This window comes from Schistocerca piceifrons, chromosome X (genome assembly GCF_021461385.2).
Source record: "Schistocerca piceifrons isolate TAMUIC-IGC-003096 chromosome X, iqSchPice1.1, whole genome shotgun sequence".
NCBI classification, from domain to species: Eukaryota; Metazoa; Arthropoda; class Insecta; order Orthoptera; family Acrididae; genus Schistocerca; species Schistocerca piceifrons.
This window is the reverse complement of record NC_060149.1, coordinates 863,807,791-863,825,753: the sequence shown is the minus strand read 5'-3', so window position 1 is coordinate 863,825,753 and position 17,963 is coordinate 863,807,791. Positions and strand designations below refer to the sequence as shown.

Here is a 17,963-nt window from a genome sequence, read left to right as displayed (position 1 = left end):
CTTAAAACCTGCGTTGTTATTACCTTCAGTTACCCTATGTTCTTTAGTGCTGTACTCACGAATACCATAAACGTTTCAACTGCTGTTTTGCAGTAGGTCTCCGCTTATAAACAGTGTATTTAAATCGAGAGCGATAAAATTTCAGACAATTCGAGTAAGTAATTACAGAATACGGTCGACTTTCCTTCACTACTCTCCTTTACGTGATTGAAACGAACGACTTTTATAATGTAGAAGATGTGAATGAAATGCTTTTTTCATATTTTTCTGCGTTACTCCGACATCAATCATTTCATTTTACAGATACTGGCTCCTTGGAGAATAAAGGAGTTTACAGACAAGTTCCAGGGAAGACAAGATTTGCTACAGTACGCTGCTGCAAATAACATTCCAGTATCAGCCACAAAGGAAGCACCGTGGAGCATGGACGCAAACCTAATGCACATCAGGTATGCTGCATATTGATTGTCCGATAAGCTTCAGAAAGCAATTATTCACTCTATGAACACAATTAAGTTGCATAACTGACACATGCTGTTACCTCATCACATAGCGTGGAAAATTGCCTCCCAGGAGGCTGGATAATTAATTTCATCGTATTAGACATAAAATGCTTATGACATTTGATATAAGAGAGCGAAAAAATTCTACATAACTTCATGTTATCGCGAGGACGAGAACGGTAACACATGGACGAAGTGAACACTCTCAAGATGCGATGAGAAACAACTGTTTCGCATTTGTATAAAGTTATTTTGAATACGCAGCTATATGAAACATATTTTATTACAGTCAGCTTTGATCTCTCATGAAAACCACACATTGCATGTTGTACCACCACACAGCGAGACCTTCGGGGGTGGTGGTCCAGATTGCTGTACACATCGGTACCTCTAATACCCAGTAGCACGTCCTCTTGCATTATTGCATGCCTGTAGTCAGCGTGACGTACTATCCACAAGTTCATCAAGGCACTGTTGGTCCAGATTGTAACACTCCTCAACAGCGATCCCTCAGAGTAGATGGTGGCTCACGCCATCAATAAACAGCCCTTTTCAATCCATCCCAGGCATGTTTGATAGAGTTCATGTCTGGAGAACATGCTGGCCACTCTAGTCGAGCGATGCCGTTATCCTGAAGGAAGTCATTCACAAGATGTGCACGATGAGGGCGCGAATTGTCGTCCATGAAGACGAATGCCTCGCCAATATGCTGCCGATATGGTTACATTATCGGTCGGAGGATGGCATTCAGTATCGTATAGCCGTTACGGCGTCTTCCATGACCACCAGCGTCGTACGTCAGTCCCACATAATACTACCCCAAAGCAGCAGGGAACCTCTACCTAAGGCGTTCAACGTGACCAGGTTGCCTCCAAACACGTCTCCGACGATTGTCTGGTTGAAGGCATATGCGACACTTATCGGTGAAGAGAACGTAATGCCAATCCTGCGCGGTCCATTCGGCATGTTGTTGCGCCCATCTGTACCGCGCTGCATGGTGTCGTGATTGCAAAGATGGAGCTCGCCATGGACGTCAGGAGTGAAGTTGCGCATCATGAAGCCTGTTGCGCGCAGTTTGAGTCGTAACACGACGTCCTGTGGCTGCACGAAAGGCATTATTCAACATGGTGGCGTTGCTGTCAGGGGTCCTCCCAGCAATAATCCGTAGGTAGCGATCATCCACTGCTGTAGTAGCCCTTGGTGGGCCTGAGCGAGTCATGTCATCGACAGTTCCTGTTTCTCTGTATCTCCTCCATGTCCGAAAAACATCGCTTTGGTTCACTCCGAGACGCCAGGGCACTTCTCTTGTTAAGAGCCCTTCCTGTCACAAAGTAACAATGCGGACGCGATCGAACCGCGTTATTGACCGTCTAGGCACGGTTGAACTACAGACAACACGAGCCGTGCACTTCCTTTCTGGTGGCATGACTGGAACTGATCGGCTGTCAGATCCCCTCCATCTGATGGGCGCTTCTCATGCATGGCTGTTTACATCTTTGGGCGGGCTTAGTGACATCTCTGAACAGTCAAAGCGACTGTGTCTGTGATACAATATTCACAGGAAACGTCTATCTTCAGGAGTTCTGGGAACCGGGGTGATGCAAAACTTTTTTTTTTATATGTGTACATAGATCATCTTCACGGTATTTAAAAAATATCACACATTAACTGCGTATCATGTAACTCTGAGGTACCACATACATCGTAGCTAATTTTTTCTGTGGTCCTGTGTTATAGACGCTTTACTGTCGATACTTCATGGAAATTAAGTCATAAGCATAGAACTACAGTGAATATGAACGCTGATTAATGGTAAATGGTGACCATTTATTAATAATGAAAGATGCGTTTCTGTTATGTTTGCCACCTGCTGTGTCCCTGTATTGCATAGAATGTATCAGAGGTTGATGCAATTGCGGGCTCCATAGTAAGTGATTAGTACTGCCCAACGCCACTATGGAGCAGACCATGCAGGTTAGCACAGACCATGGACGGACGTTTCGACCGAAGGAAGATTGAAATGCAGCATTTCGTATGTATCAAAGTCGATAAAGGAGGAGGAGATTAGTGTTTAACGTCCCGTCGACAACGAGGTCATTAGAGACGGAGCGCAAGCTCGGGTGAGGGAAGGAAGGGGAAGGAAATCGGCCGTGCTCTTTCAAAGGAACCATCCTGGAATTTGCCTGAAGCGATTTAGGGAAATCACGGAAAACCTAAATCAGGATGGCCGGAGACGGCATTGAACCGTCGTCCTCCCGAATGCGAGTCCAGTGTGCTAACCACTGCGCCACCTCGCTCGGTAAAGTCGATAAAGATAACAGCTCCGATTGACAAGGATGGTGCATGGAATCGGCCACGACCTTTTTCAACGAACCCTCTCACCATTTCTACCTAACTTCGTTTATTGACATCATTTAGTAACCTGTATGTGACAATTCTGGAGTTACTGTCTTCCAAAACACTTATTTCAGTACTATATTAGTCCACTGCATCTTGTTAACTTTATGCAGTTCTTTCCCTATGTAATCATACTTACAACATAAATAAAATTTCCAGTACGAATGTAAGTCATAACACTTCGAAGACTGCTTTGATCACAGAAAGCGCTGATCAAAACTCAGCCACAGAAACGCCGTGTTCTAAAAAAATATAGCATCTATGAATGTAGAAAACAAATGTTCTTGGTCGAAGGATTAATTTTTTCGTAGGTCTTGCTTATATTTTCTTATAGATTGTAGCATTTCCTGTTTAAATTGTTACTTAAGTCACATAATTTATGGTGCTCTTTCTTTGTGTTCCTGTCTACCATTATTTATTTATTATGTGTATATATTAATGAGAAATTAATAATTTCATAAACATTTAAGCACAGTTTTTCAGTAAAATAGTTCTGGGTGTTTGACTGCGTCATTTGCGATTAAACTACCGACGTTTTGACTACTGGTACAGGTAGTCTTCATGAGGGTGAGTGATGAGAACTGCCTGCAATAGTAAACGAAACGTTGCTAGGTTTATCACATATGACACGATCACACCAAAAATAATGTTATTGAAACAGACTACAGTCGTGAAAGTCTACAGTGTTATATTGAAGTAAACTTCAGTATTAGATAAAAACAACAAACAAAGTAAGATTATTTGTTTCTTTAGCACATAAGCTAAGAACTTTGCAAGAAGATTCTACATTGCATTGTAATCATTTTACTTTTTTATGAATTTTCGTACTTCTTAATTTCAGAAAGCTTATGAATATTATGTGACTCATAACAGATCCTGAACTTAAAATACTAGCATATCGGAATGCTTGTTTGTATTAAATTGCCTCTATTTATGTCGTCAATATATTTTTTATTATTTTATATTTCCATTCGATTTTAATTGTCTATAAAGTATTTTAAATCCTGAAGATTTGAAAATCAGCTTCTTTTTCTTTATTTCTTTGCTTCTTTACAATCGTTAGTAGTACTTTTTTCTACACTGACGAATTTGTATTGATTATTTTAATCTTCTTTCTCACACTGAAGCGTACATCAACACAGGCTTAACTCATTCATTTATTCTTGAAGAGTACTCTAAAAGAATTTCAGTTTTCTCTTGAGTTTATTTTTCATTATTTCTGGAAATCGTTTTACATATTTCATATGTCCTGTTCTACTTAGCTGTAATGTTTGATTGTACATTACACAGTATTTCGTATGAAAGGACGTTGTTGTCCTTAAATCCTACAACACTCGTAAGCTGGGTATTCTATCACTTGATTTCCTTCTTTGTAAAGAAAAATTGTAGGAATTGGTATCGAAATTCTGTTAGGTGCAGTAGGCTACTCATTTACGTTTCTTTCACAATTACGTCTTTATGTGACCTATTTTGAGACACTGTAATCTGCTGCAAATTTCATCACACAAGTAAGTAATAATCTGAAAACTCTTCGAATGAAGCACATAACGTGCTAAATCGTCTGTGAATAAACGATAAATATTGTCTTGCACGAGTGGAGTTTCGATTACAAAAAAAAAAAAAAAAAAAAAAAAATGGTTCAAATGGTTCTGAGCACTATGGGACTCAACTTCTGGGGTCATTAGTCCCCTAGAACTTAGAACTAGTTAAACCTAACTAACCTAAGAACATCACACACATCCATGCCCGAGGCAGGATTCGAACCTGCGACCGTAGCGGTCTCGCGGTTCCAGACTACAGCGCCTAGAACCGCACGGGCACTTCGGCCGGCTTCGATAACAATTAGTTCAATATAACATGTTTTGTCAGCTTGCTACAATGAAAACGTTTCACTGTTTTTTTAAATTTAAGAGTATCTGTCAAATTTGTCCAGAATTTTATTGTTTCTATATCGACACGCATTTTGCGTAATTTTGTTTGGTGAAATTGTTTCATTCAGAGCATTTTGAAATGTTGTACTATTTTTCCGAAATGATCTGTTCTTTTATAAGGAAATATTAGTTACGTGAGTGTTTAAATGTCTAAGCCACGTTACATTATTTTATCGATCTGTTGGTTGTTTGTAATTCTTCAGCTAATACGCTACTTATGTCACTTGCACATAATTTTAATATTATATATTAAGAGGGGTACCCAAAAAACCGGAATTATTTTTTAAAAGCTAAATATTTTCAAACTGTTTGCAAGACAATCTTATCCCCTTCAAAATACTCTCCATTGGAACCAATACATTTGTCCCACCGCTTCTTCCATTGTTCGAAACATTTTTTGTAGTTATCATTAGAAAGGGCTGACAGCTCCTCCCTCGTTTTTTTCTTGACCTCTTCAGTGTTGTCAAATCGGTGTCCTTTCATGCCCTTTCCATGTGTAGAAATAAGAAAAAGTCGCACGGAGTCAGGTCAGGCGAGTAAGGTGCTTGGAGCATCGGAACCATGCCATTTTTATCGAGAAACTGTCTAACAGAGATGGCCGTGTGTGCAGGAGCACTGTCGTGGTGCCAGCAACCCTTTTCATTCCCAAATGTTCCGCTAAGATTCGCTGAACCGAGCTCCGAGATAACCCACTAATCTCTCACAGTTGATCAAATGTCTGTCAACTGTCTGTGAGCACAAGATCTCGAATTTTTTCAATTTTTTCGGCGATTCGGGCAGTTGATGGCTGTCCAGAACGAGGTTTGTCACAGTCGATATTTCGCCATTTTTAAATCCAGCAACTCACTCGTACACTTGAGTTTTTCCCATAACATCATCATGGTAAGCTGTTTGAGACATTAAAACAGTTTCAGCAGCATTTTACCGACTATAAAACAAAATTTCACAGCTGCACGTTGTTCACTTAACGAAACAAGAACAAAACAGAACTAGCAAAAACAATCACTGCAGATGAACAGAACAAGCCAGGTCGACAACGCAGCTGGCACTGAACTGGCAACGAGCTGCGTTATACAAGCCTGGCGGCAGAAATGCGTTCATGCGTACTTCACAAGCTTCGTTCGCAGCAATGCAATTTCTTTTTTTTTTGGGGGGGGGGGGCTACCCCTCGTATTTTATCGATCTTTAATTTTAATATTTTATCAGTTGTAGTGATTATATGCTTTTATGCCTGGAAACTTTTAGATGCATTTGAAAAATCTCTTTTTTTTTACATTTTTTGTTTTTCGCGTGACGCTCCCTTAGGTTTCCTCCAAATCCTTATTTTTCTTTCATGTTTTTCTAATGTTGTCGGAAAAAAAAATTATCTGCCACTGATTGTATTGTGCCGGCCACTGTGGCGGAACGGTTCTAGGCGCTTCGGTCCGGAAGCGCGCGGCTGCTACGGTCGCAGGTTCGAATCCTGCCTCGGGCATGGATGTGTATAGTGTCCTTAGGTTAGTCAGGTTTAAGTAGTTCTAAGTCTAGGGGCTGATGACCTCAGATGTTAACTTTCATAGTGCTTCGAGCCATTTGAACCTTTTTTTATTGTACTGTTGTACTGGAAAGAACTTGTCTTAAAAATGGCGTCTGTAGCGGAAGTGCGTTCCAACCAGACACCTCTCACGGAGTTTCTTTTGCCGGAAAACCAAAGCATCGCAGAATGTCTACGGAGACCTGGCAGTGAACAAAAGCACGGTGAGTCGTTGGGCTAGGCGTGTTATCATCGCAACAAGATCGCAAAAACCTGTCCCACCTCCCGCGTGCTGGTAGGCTGCACACAGCTGTGACTCCTACACTGTTGGAATTTGCGTCCACTCGTTCGAGGTGATCCGGGGGAAGGGTTAGAGAACGTCACCCGCCATCATGCGTAGTGCCAACGGTGAAGAACAGACGAAGCGGTGTTACAGCACGGGCGGGTTTTTCGTGATTAGTGTGTGATCCCGTTATTCCACTTAAGAAAACGTTAAATGCAGAAGATTATGAATACATTTTATGCTATTGCATGCTGTGTACGTTAGAGGAACAGTCTGGAGGCGATTACTGTATCAGCATAATGTACCCTGTCATAAAACAGCATTTGTGAGGCAATTTAAATGCAATGGCCAGCCCAGAATCCCATACAGACGTATGACACAAGTGACACCCAATCACCTGACCACGTTTGAAGTCCGTGAGTTCCGCGGAGTGCCCCATTCTACTCTCTCACAATGTCTAATGACTACTGAGGTCGCTGATATGGAGTACCCGGCAGCAGGTGGCAGCACAATGCACCTAATATGAAAAAGTATTTTTTGGGGGTATTCGGGTACTTTTGATCACATAGTGTATGTAAAGCACACATTTTCAGTAGGCTCCTAACTCTTAGAGCCAAAACGTAGGATTTAAAACCTATGTTGTGGGTGTGGTGTCACCGCCAGACACCACACTTGCTAGGTGGTAGCTTTAAATCGGCCGCGGTCCATTAGTACATGTCGGACCCGCGTGTCGCCACTGTCAGGGATCGCAGACCGAGCGCCACCACAAGGCAGGTCTCGAGATACGGACTAGCACTCGCCCCAGTTGTACGGACGACGTAGCTAGCGACTATACTGACGAAGCCTCGCTCATTTGCAGAGCAGATAGTTAGAATAGCCTTCAGCTAAGTCAATGGCTACGACCTAGCAAGGCGCCATTAGTAACATTGCATGTATCTAAAGAGTCTCACTTGTATCGCCACAATCTCCAGATGTACCAAAAGGATGGATTAAAGTTAAGTATTCCAGAAGCTACGTACTTTTCTTTATAGCATTCATTACGTATCCTATTTCAGACCTCACGCCCATCTGCGTGAGCGTAGCGCGTGCCTTTCGGCTTCCTCTCATTGTGTCTAGGCTGTCTTGTCTAGACACAACAGTGGGCGTTTCTTCTGAAAGCTTCTATTCACTGTAACAATACTTTAAACCCAGGTAACTGTTTTGCATTAATTTAATCTACGAAAATGACCAGAACCATAGATAATTTATTTATTTATTTTATTTATTTATTTATTTAACCTGGTCTTACATCAAACTAGGGTTTATATATACAGTGCCAACGGCCTTGGCGCAGTGGTAACAACGGTTCCCGTCGGATCACTGAAGTTATGCGCTGTCTGCCTTGGGTTGCACTCGGAGGAGTCACCATCCGGGTCTGCCGAGTGCTTTGGGCAAGCAGCGTGCATTCAGCCCTTGTGAGGCCAATTGAAGAGGTACTTGACTGAGAAGACACCGGTCACGAAAATTGACGACGACTGGGAGAGCGGTGTTCTGACAACATACCCATTCTCATCTGGTGACGCCTAAGGACTGAGGATGACAAGGCGGCCGCTCGACACCTTCGAGGCCTGTTCGGACGGTGTTTATTCGTTCATACACACACACACACACACAGTATAATTTTTACATCATAGTTACCCAAGGTATGATATTTTTAATATGACAAATATCGCCGGCCGGGGTGACCGTAGTTGTTTACAATTCCACTAATTTCTGTTTCACATATACACCACAGTCATTCTCTATTTCAGTCTAACAGTATAACATATCAAAATAATAATAACACATCAAAAAAGTTTTGCTTCACCTCGGTTCCGAGTGTTCCGGAACCTGTACAGACTATTGGAATAGATATCAATATAAACATCATTTCCGTCCTTTTTATTGCTCGTGAAAACCACACATTGCGTGTTGTACCACCATACAACGAGACCTTCAGAGGTTGTGGTCCAGATGACTGTACACACCAGTACCTCTAATAGCCAGTAGCACGACCTCTTACACTGACGCATGTCTGTATTCATAGTGGCAGACTATCCACTAGTTAATCAAGGCACTGTTGGTCCAGATTGTCCCTCTCCTTAACGGCGATTCGGCGTAGATCCCTCAGAGTGGTTGGTGGGTCACGCTGTCCATAAACAGCCCTCTTCAATTTATTTATTTATTTATTTACACGTCAAGTTCCATAGGACCAAATTTAGGAGCAAATCTCCAAGGTCATGGAACGTGTCAGTACATGAAATTACAACATAAAAGTGATAACAGATAAAAATAAAATGTTTATGAACCCGAAAAAAGTCAATCCATAAGTTTAAGTAAACGAAATCAACAATACAACAAGAATCAGCTTAATTTTTCAAGGAACGCCTCGACAGAATAGGAGCGACCCATGAGGAGCCGGCCAGAGTGGCCGAGCGGTTCTAGGCGCTACAGTCTGGAACCGCGCAACCGCTACGGTCGCAGGTTCGAATCCTGCCTCGGGCATGGATGTGTGTGATGTCCTTAGGTTAGTTAGGCTTAAGTAGTTCTAAGTTCTAGGGAACTGATGACCTCAGAAGTTAAGTCCCATAGTGCTCAGAGCCATTTGAACCATTTGACAAATAGCGTTAAAATGATTTGAGTGTCTATAGTGACAGTGCGAATAAATAATGCCAACTATGAACTAACGTAGTTAATACTGGCAGTACTTGTACCATAGCTGCTACTGCCACTAGTGATGATGATGATGATCATGATTATGATTACAATAATAATAATAACGCTAATGATACTGGCAGATATAAAAAATAATTTACAGGTGCACAAAATAAATGTTTACTGATATCGATAGTTCTGGGGAAAAGAAATTTAAGGAAACTGCTCCAACTAAGAATACTGGCAGACGAGGAGGATCTGGCTGGAAAGAAGGATGTACAGGAGTAACGAGTGCGTACAGGGACAATAGTAGTCGTTATTGTTGCTTTACGAGATATGTCATTAACTGTCTTCTGAAGGTGGAAGCGTTATACAGTTCTCTAATTTAATGCGGTAGGTTATCCCAGAGTCGGCTTCCCGCTACTGAGAAGAACTTGGAGAAAGTGGCTTAACGATGGGTGGGACGGAACGGTGGGAATGGGTGTTTCTGCCACGTTGTTCAGATAAGAGAGTTAAGGTTGAGTAGAGATATAAAGGACACTACTCGTTGATAAGACAGTGGAGAAGATAGATGGTATGAAACTCTGCGCTTGTCTGGACGCAGCCTTGATAGCTGTGCATATGATTGTGAAATATGATCAAAGAGTCGAACATTACAGATATAACAGACAGGCATTTATAACCAGCTCGAGGCGCAGTGAGCTTTCCAGAAAAAGACCTTGCCGTATAACATCGTGTAATTAATAATTGGAGGTATAGATGTTTATACACGTTTCTTTTTCAGGTCAAGAGATACGAGCCTTTTATACTTTTGTAGGACGTAGAGGGATGCCGATGCCTCCCTGCACATTGCAGTTATGTGCTCAGTCCAACTTAGATTTTCATCTGTTATTACCCCTAGACTCTCTGAAAATGGCTCTGTGCACTATGGGACCACACATCTGAGGTCATCAGTCCCCTAGAACTACTCAAACCTAACGAACCTAAGGACATCACACACATTCATGCCCGAGGCAGGATTCGAACCTGCGACCGTAGCGGTCGCGCAGTTCCAAACAGAAGCGCCTAGAGCCGCTCGGCCACAGCGGATGGTCCTACACTCTCTTCTGAGAGAAAGAAGTTGATATTTGTTCCATTAAGGGTTAAACATGGCAGGGATCTGTTCCATTAAGGGTTAAACACGGCGGAATTCACGATATTTCGGGCTAATGAGCGTAGAATGACCTACCAGTACTGCCTACTTTTATAGTGCACACAAGTCGGTACTGAGATTCTCGATTGCTGTTTTCAATACGTGTGGTATTTGCGATAGGACAGATCATCTATATAGAATGAAAAGAGTGTAGGACTTAATACCAAACGCCTGGTACTACCTGCCCCCAGAGTGCCATACAGGATGCACTGCTGGTGAGACGTCAGCCATTGCAATATCCTTTGGGAGACATTTAGGTGATTTTCTATGCTATTCGGTTGTACTGACTGAAGTAAAAACGATTGTTTACATGCCTCGTCAGCGAACTGTTGGTGCTACTGATTCTACCTGACCCTAGCCGTTCTGATTTGGGTTTTCCATGGTTTCCGAAAATATGCGAGGTGAATACCGCGATGATCCCTACTAACACCCAACACCACTTCGTTTTATAGCCAGTTATTAAGATTTGTAAGTTTGTTCTTATACTGCATATTTATTATTATTATTATTATTATTATTGGTGAATTCTCCCCAGAAATGGAAGTCGTTAAGCAGATAACTCGATCAATTTTTATTTGAATTGTTCTTGTTCTTCCTATAGCCTTTCATTCTTTCCCAAAAGGCTTGTTTACGCTCATCACACCACTTTGGTCTGTACTGTTTTTCTTTTGGTTGCTCCGATATAACTTCCCACTTGTTTACTTTGCGAGTGAATGTGTCTCTTTCTAGAGTGTCGGCTGGTCTTATGTTTGCAATATTTAGGTCCTTTCGAATTTCATCTAGCCAAGATGTGGAATTCTTAAGTGAGGTTACATAATCTATTATTCTCTTCGTCAATCGATTTTCTGGTAGTCGTCTGAGATGACCAAAGAATTTCATTCGCTTTTTCATAATATTAATTTTGATGTTTGAAAACTATTCTGTTGTTTTAATTGACTGTAGCGTATAACCCTCTTGGGTATGTCTTCCTCCCAGAATTTTCCTGATGATCTTTCTCTCTTATTTTTGATGTCTTCAAATTGTTGTTTTCTGTTAAGGGTTAGTGTTTCACTTGCTTAGAGGATTGCTGGTTTTATGTCAATATTGTAGTGTCGAATCTTTTCCTCTCTTGAGATTGATTTTTTATGGTAGAGGTTTTGCGTTAACTATAAACCTCTTTTAATTTATTGGAGGTCATGTTACTGTGAGATTTTTTCAATACCTGTCCGTTCGATGAATTCTCAAAGGTATTTAAGGTATGGGCCCCTGTTGATTTTACCGTACTTTGTTTTCGAGCTTGCAGTTTCTGTTTCTGAACAAATGAATTCTGTTTTCTCAAATAAAATTTGTAAATCTACTTTTTCTGCACACTCTTTGAGTATTTCCAGCTGTTTGACTGCAGACTGCTCACCCTCTGCTAGTATCACCAAGTCCTCCGCAAATTCAAGATATGGTATGTACAGGTTGTTCGGGCAACGCCCAGTCGGATTGGCTTCCAAACCCCACATTTCTTGAGTTCTTTCTCCCATTCTTCCATAACTTTGTCTAGAACTAAGTTGAACAGAATAGGAGAGAGTCCATCACCTTGTCTCACACCTGTTTGAATGTCGAAGGGTTCTGAGATCTCCCCCATAAATTTTACTTTAGATTTAGTGCCAATTAGTGTTTGTTTTATGATTTCTCGTGTTTTGGGATCTAATCCCCTCTCTTCTAAAATTTGGAATAGTGAGGGCCTGTCTACTGAAACTTATGCTTTTTTGAAATATACAAATGTGCATACTACAGGTTTTTGTCTGAGAGCTCGCGATTTGAGTATGGTTTTGAGGTTGAAAATTTGCTCCGGACATGATCTGTTCCGTCTAAATCCTGCTTGATATACACCTACTTTGGGTTCTAATTGCTGTTGTGTTCTATTCAAGAGACAAGCTGATAGAATTTTGTAGGTGACTGGTAATGGAGAGATCGCCTATAGTTGTTTACATCTGATTTATTACCTTTTTTACGTAGTGGATGAATCAGAGCAATCTTCCAGTCATCTGGGATTTTTTCGGTTTGCTAGATGTTTTAGATTATTTGAGTAATTTCTTTGAGCGAATTTGGACCTAAATTTTTCAAGAGTTCTGCTATAATTCCGTCCTCCCCTGATGCTTTATTGCTTTTAAGTTTCTTATCTTTATTAAGAAAATCCAGGTTTTATGATTATATTTGGCTTTCTTGTAAACTATTCTGGATATTTTATGAAATATTCTACGCAACCGTGTCATCCACACAACTTAATAAGTAAATAACTAAACACACCCGGCCTCCTGCTGCAGCTACGAGTCGGGCATCCTGGAGGACCCCGCACAGCCGGCGCCGCCCGAGCTCTTCCAGATGACCATGGACCCCAGGAGTTCGCCGGACGCGCCTTGTCGCCTGCAGATAGATTTCCAAAACGGTAAGCCAATTAAAGCGCAATATACAGACATTTCTTCGTCTGCACAAGCTGCAGCAACACTGATCCTAAGCACCGTCCCCCCAAAATGTTTAACCATCATTCATGTGTTCTCGAATCTCTTTTTGACTGCAAACATTCGCGAGTAAATACAAAAATAATGCTGAAAGAACTCGAAGATACAATCAAAAGTAAAATAAAGATACAAAAAAGTTGTATCTACTTCTTTGGTTCTGACTGCTATGTTGGCTACGATTTAAACTCATTGAATAGGATAGCTAAAAACGTGTTGACAACATTATATTTCGCTTATATGGACTTCTTTACCAACCAGTATCATTTGCTGTGGAAGGAGCGTCCGACGAACTTGGTGCGTTCATGTACAGTGTGCAACTAAATACCTTTTACAGACGTTGAGAACTTGTAGTGGGGACCGAGACGGTTAAGTTTAGCGTATGAACTCGTGTCCGGCAATGTACCGTTTTCCCGATACACGTAAAATACAACAGGGTATTACGTACAGCGCGTTATTGACCGATCATCTGATGTTCCGTGCCCACTACAGATCTGTTCGTATGCCATTCAGATAACTTTGTGACCTGCCCAGAGATCGTCTTGACCAAGGATTTGGGCAACAGTAGATAGGTCGTGATGACCCGATTGCTCGGGCTGCACGTTCTCCCGACTCGAACCCGCTAGACTACCGCCTGTGGGCTCACATGAAACCCTCGGTTTACGAGACTCCTGTGGCATCCGAAGGCGACCTACTGGTGCGGGTTATGGCTTCGGTGGATGCTATAGGACCAGACACTTGTGATCGTGTACACCAAAACATGGTACGAACGTATCGTACCTGTGGTGATATAAGTGGTCGTCACATCGAGACCTACTTGTAAGTGGACCCAGGCGACAAGCAGCAGGAGTCAGAGAGCGACGAGTGTTGTAGTATTCTCCGTGCAGTGGGAAAACGGTACGTTCCCGGACATGCCAAACTTAACCATCTTGGTTTCTCACTACGAGCCCTCTACGTCTGTAAAGCGAATTTAGTTACACCCTGTATATACAGGGTGTCCCAGGAGAAATGGTCAATATTTAGGGATGTATGCAGGAACGATCACAGAAGCAAAAAACTCTAGTAAACATTGACTCTAAAATTCATACCTTAAGAGCTATGAACATCTTCGCTACCTTAAACACATCTCTTCTACTGAAGAGTTGCCCATAGTTCTCATGACATGCACTTTAGAGCCCATGTTTGCTGGGCATTTTTTTCTTATTTTAGTCCATGCCACCGACTCTCAGATTAGGAAAGCAAAGAACTTTGAAGTGAAAGAGATTTGTGCCACAGCAAATTTGATATTCTGTATGATAAATATACCTATCTGTTAACTACTATCTGCTCTCCATTCATTAAAAAAACTGCTAAATAATTTTGCCCACGAAAGGGTTAACTTTTTTGGTTCAAATGATTGTTCGCGTCATATCCCAGAATACTGGCCATTCCTTCTGGGACACCCTGTATGCATGAAATTGGAACGCGGGAGTTAGGAGCAAACAGCACGAGTATAGTTACTGTCTTCAATTCAATGCGCAAATGATTCTCCCAACGTGTCAACGCAATAAAAGTTTCTCGGGTTTCACGTCGCGCCACTTTCCCAAAAGATGACAGGAGAGCCCATGCCTTCCGAAACGTAGCGGACACGCTGCTAACCACTGACGCAGCAAGAAACCCGAGAACATTTTAGATGTTTGGTTCCACAGGTATGTGCATTTTAACGCAATACGTGGACGATAGAAATCTCTCTAACTAAAATTCCTTCAGCTGTTCCAAATTCCTATTCTGACGTGAGGCTAGATGCAAACTGAGACGTGGATAGTGCGTGTGGCGCTGCGCAGGGCAGCGCGCATTTTTGTAACGTAAACCCCCTTCACACCGAAGCGAACACGAGCGAACGCAAGCGAATGCGCATTCGCAGGCAATGCGTAGGGAGTTCGCTTGCGCTCGCCATCATTGACTTGTACCTGCCAATAACCATTTACACTGGAGCGAATGGAAGAGAAAGCATCCGACGTGTTTAGTTATTTGGCATCAAAACGTTGTCGCGGTAACGTTGCTTAGCCCATGTTCAGCACAGTGTGGCGGAGAAGCCAGCTCGTTGTCGGTCATGAAAGCAAAGTGATGTAGACACACAAAATGTGGGTGTCTGAATTTTTGCGGAGGCGAGAAAGAAGTGGTGGTTTGTCTATGTTTAGTGATATAGATCTGTAACAATCGCTTGCTTTATTCCAAAACTACACCCCCATGTCGATGGAATATTTTCGCATTCCTCTAGCTACGACTAGAAGTCAAATTATCGACGATCCATATCAGTGGAAGAGACGCTAGCACTGACGCTGCGATTGTTAGCAACACGTGACAGTTACGCAAGCCTCAAATACACTCCTGGAAATTGAAATAAGAACACCGTGAATTCATTGTCCCAGAAAGGGGAAACTTTATTGACACATTCCTGGGGTCAGATACATCACATGATCACACTGACAGAACCACAGGCACATAGACACAGGCAACAGAGCATGCACAATGTCGGCACTAGTACAGTGTATATCCACCTTTCGCAGCAATGCAGGCTGCTATTCTCCCATGGAGACGATCGTAGAGATGCTGGATGTAGTCCTGTGGAACGGCTTGCCATGCCATTTCCACCTGGCGCCTCAGTTGGACCAGCGTTCGTGCTGGACGTGCAGACCGCGTGAGACGACGCTTCATCCAGTCCCAAACATGCTCAATGGGGGACAGATCCGGAGATCTTGCTGGCCAGGATAGTTGACTTACACCTTCTAGAGCACGTTGGGAGGCACGGGACACATGCGGACGTGCATTGTCCTGTTGGAACAGCAAGTTCCCTTGCCGGTCTAGGAATGGTAGAACGATGGGTTCGATGACGGTTTGGATGTACCGTGCACTATTCAGTGTCCCCTCGACGATCACCAGTGGTGTACGGCCAGTGTAGGAGATCGCTCCCCACACCATGGTGCCGGGTGTTGGCCCTGTGTGCCTTGGTCGTATGCAGTCCTGATTGTGGCGCTCACCTGCACGGCGCCAAACACGCATACGACCATCATTGGCACCAAGGCAGAAGCGACTCTCATCGCTGAAGACGACACGTCTCCATTCGTCCCTCCATTCACACCTGTCGCGACACCACTGGAGGCGGGCTGCACGATGTTGGGGCGTGAGCGGAAGACGGCCTAACGGTGTGCGGGACCGTAGCCCAGCTTCATGGAGACGGTTGCGAATGGTCCTCGCCGATACCCCAGGAGCAACAGTGTCCCTAATCTGCTGGGAAGTGGCGGTGCGGTCCCCTACGGCACTGCGTAGGATCCTACGGTCTTGGCGTGCATCCGTGCGTCGCTGCGGTCCGGTCCCAGGTCGACGGGCACGTGCACCTTCCGCCGACCACTGGCGACAACATCGATGTACTGTGGAGACCTCACGCCCCACGTGTTGAGCAATTCGGCGGTACGTCCACCCGGCCTCCCGCATGCCCACTATACACCCTCGCTCAAAGTCCGTCAACTGCACATACGGTTCACGTCCACGCTGTCGCGGCATGCTACCAGTGTTAAAGACTGCGATGGAGCTCCGTATGCCACGGCAAACTGGCTGACACTGACGGCGGCGGTGCACAAATGCTGCGCAGCTAGCGCCATTCGACGGCCAACACCGCGGTTCCTGGTGTGTCCGCTGTGCCGTGCGTGTGATCATTGCTTGTACAGCCCTCTCGCAGTGTCCGGAGCAAGTATGGTGGGTCTGACACACCGGTGTCAATGTGTTCTTTTTTCCATTTCCAGGAGTGTACATGTATCGTATATCAACCGCATCTGTTTCCCAAATAATTCCTGAAGTATTTAGTGCCGTATGCTAAACACTCGTGGATTTTATAAAGGTAAATGCGAGGTAGTTACTGTCATTAAAAATGAGTAATTTAATACAAAAATATACAAAAGACCAGATGCATCTTTATTGGAGGGAAAGCAGTTTTCACGTATTCTGTTCCCGAATTTAATCTTGGTAAAATAATAGCAAAACTGTGAAAACAAGACAGATACCTTGAATGTAAGCCACGAGAATGATCAAGTCTTTCGTATATTTTTTTAAATATTAATCTACGTTAGCTGTTTATTTTGATGACATTTATCCCTCTTATAGCAGTTGCATGAAAGGGATGAAGAAATAAACAAAAAGAATTTCAGAATATCTCAGCAGTCAGCATCAAATATTCGGTGATGAGGACGAAGATGTGGAGAACAGATGGAAAAAATTCAAAAGCATCGTTCAATATACCCTAGAAAAGTATGTTCCGATTAAGGTTTTAAGGAAAATGAAAGATCCACCACGGCTTAATAGCAGGGCTAGAAAGGCGCCGGTCTAGGCCGTCTTGCCACGGTTCGCGCGGCTCCCTCCGTCGGAGGTTCGAGTCCTCCCTCGGGCACGGGTGTGTGTGTTGTCCTTAGCGTAAGTTACTTTAAGTTAGATTAAGTAGTGGTAAGCCTAGGGACCCATAGTCCTTACCACAAATTTCCAATTTCCAGAAAAGCGCTACATAAACTGTTGTGGATTGACAGGAGAGCCAACACCGGTATGAGAGGAAGCCGAAAGGCACGCGTTTTAGCTCACGCAGGCTCGCGTGAGGTCTGGAACAGGACAAGGAAATTAGACTTTAGCAAAAAAGGACGTAGCTGTGGAATACTTAACTTTAATCCATAAATGGTGAACGTCGCTCTTGAGGGTACATTATTCATAATCTCAATAGTAACTGGTAATGGCGCCTTGCTAGGTCGTAGCAAATGACGTAGCTGAAGGCTATGCTAACTATCGTCTCGGCAAATGAGAGCGTATTTTGTCAGTGAACCATCGCTAGCAAAGTCGGCTGTACAACTGGGGCGAGTGCTAGGAAGTCTCTCTAGACCTGCCGTGTGGCGGCGCTCGGTCTGCAACCACTGATAGTGGCGACACGCTGGTCCGACGTATACTAACGGACCGAGGCCGATTTA

The 17,963-nt window shown here is 43.3% G+C and overlaps 1 protein-coding gene across 1 annotated transcript in view; it reads left to right on the top strand.

Annotated features, from left to right (window-relative positions):
- The window catches only part of LOC124721813 (argininosuccinate synthase), a 161,849-nt gene that overhangs the window by 104,058 nt on the left and 39,828 nt on the right, over positions 1-17,963 (top strand). Inside the window, exons 5-6 of the mRNA XM_047246933.1 lie at positions 304-449; positions 12,787-12,908. Of these exons, the coding sequence (XP_047102889.1) occupies positions 304-449; positions 12,787-12,908 (268 nt within the window). The remainder of the gene's footprint in view (positions 1-303; positions 450-12,786; positions 12,909-17,963) is intronic.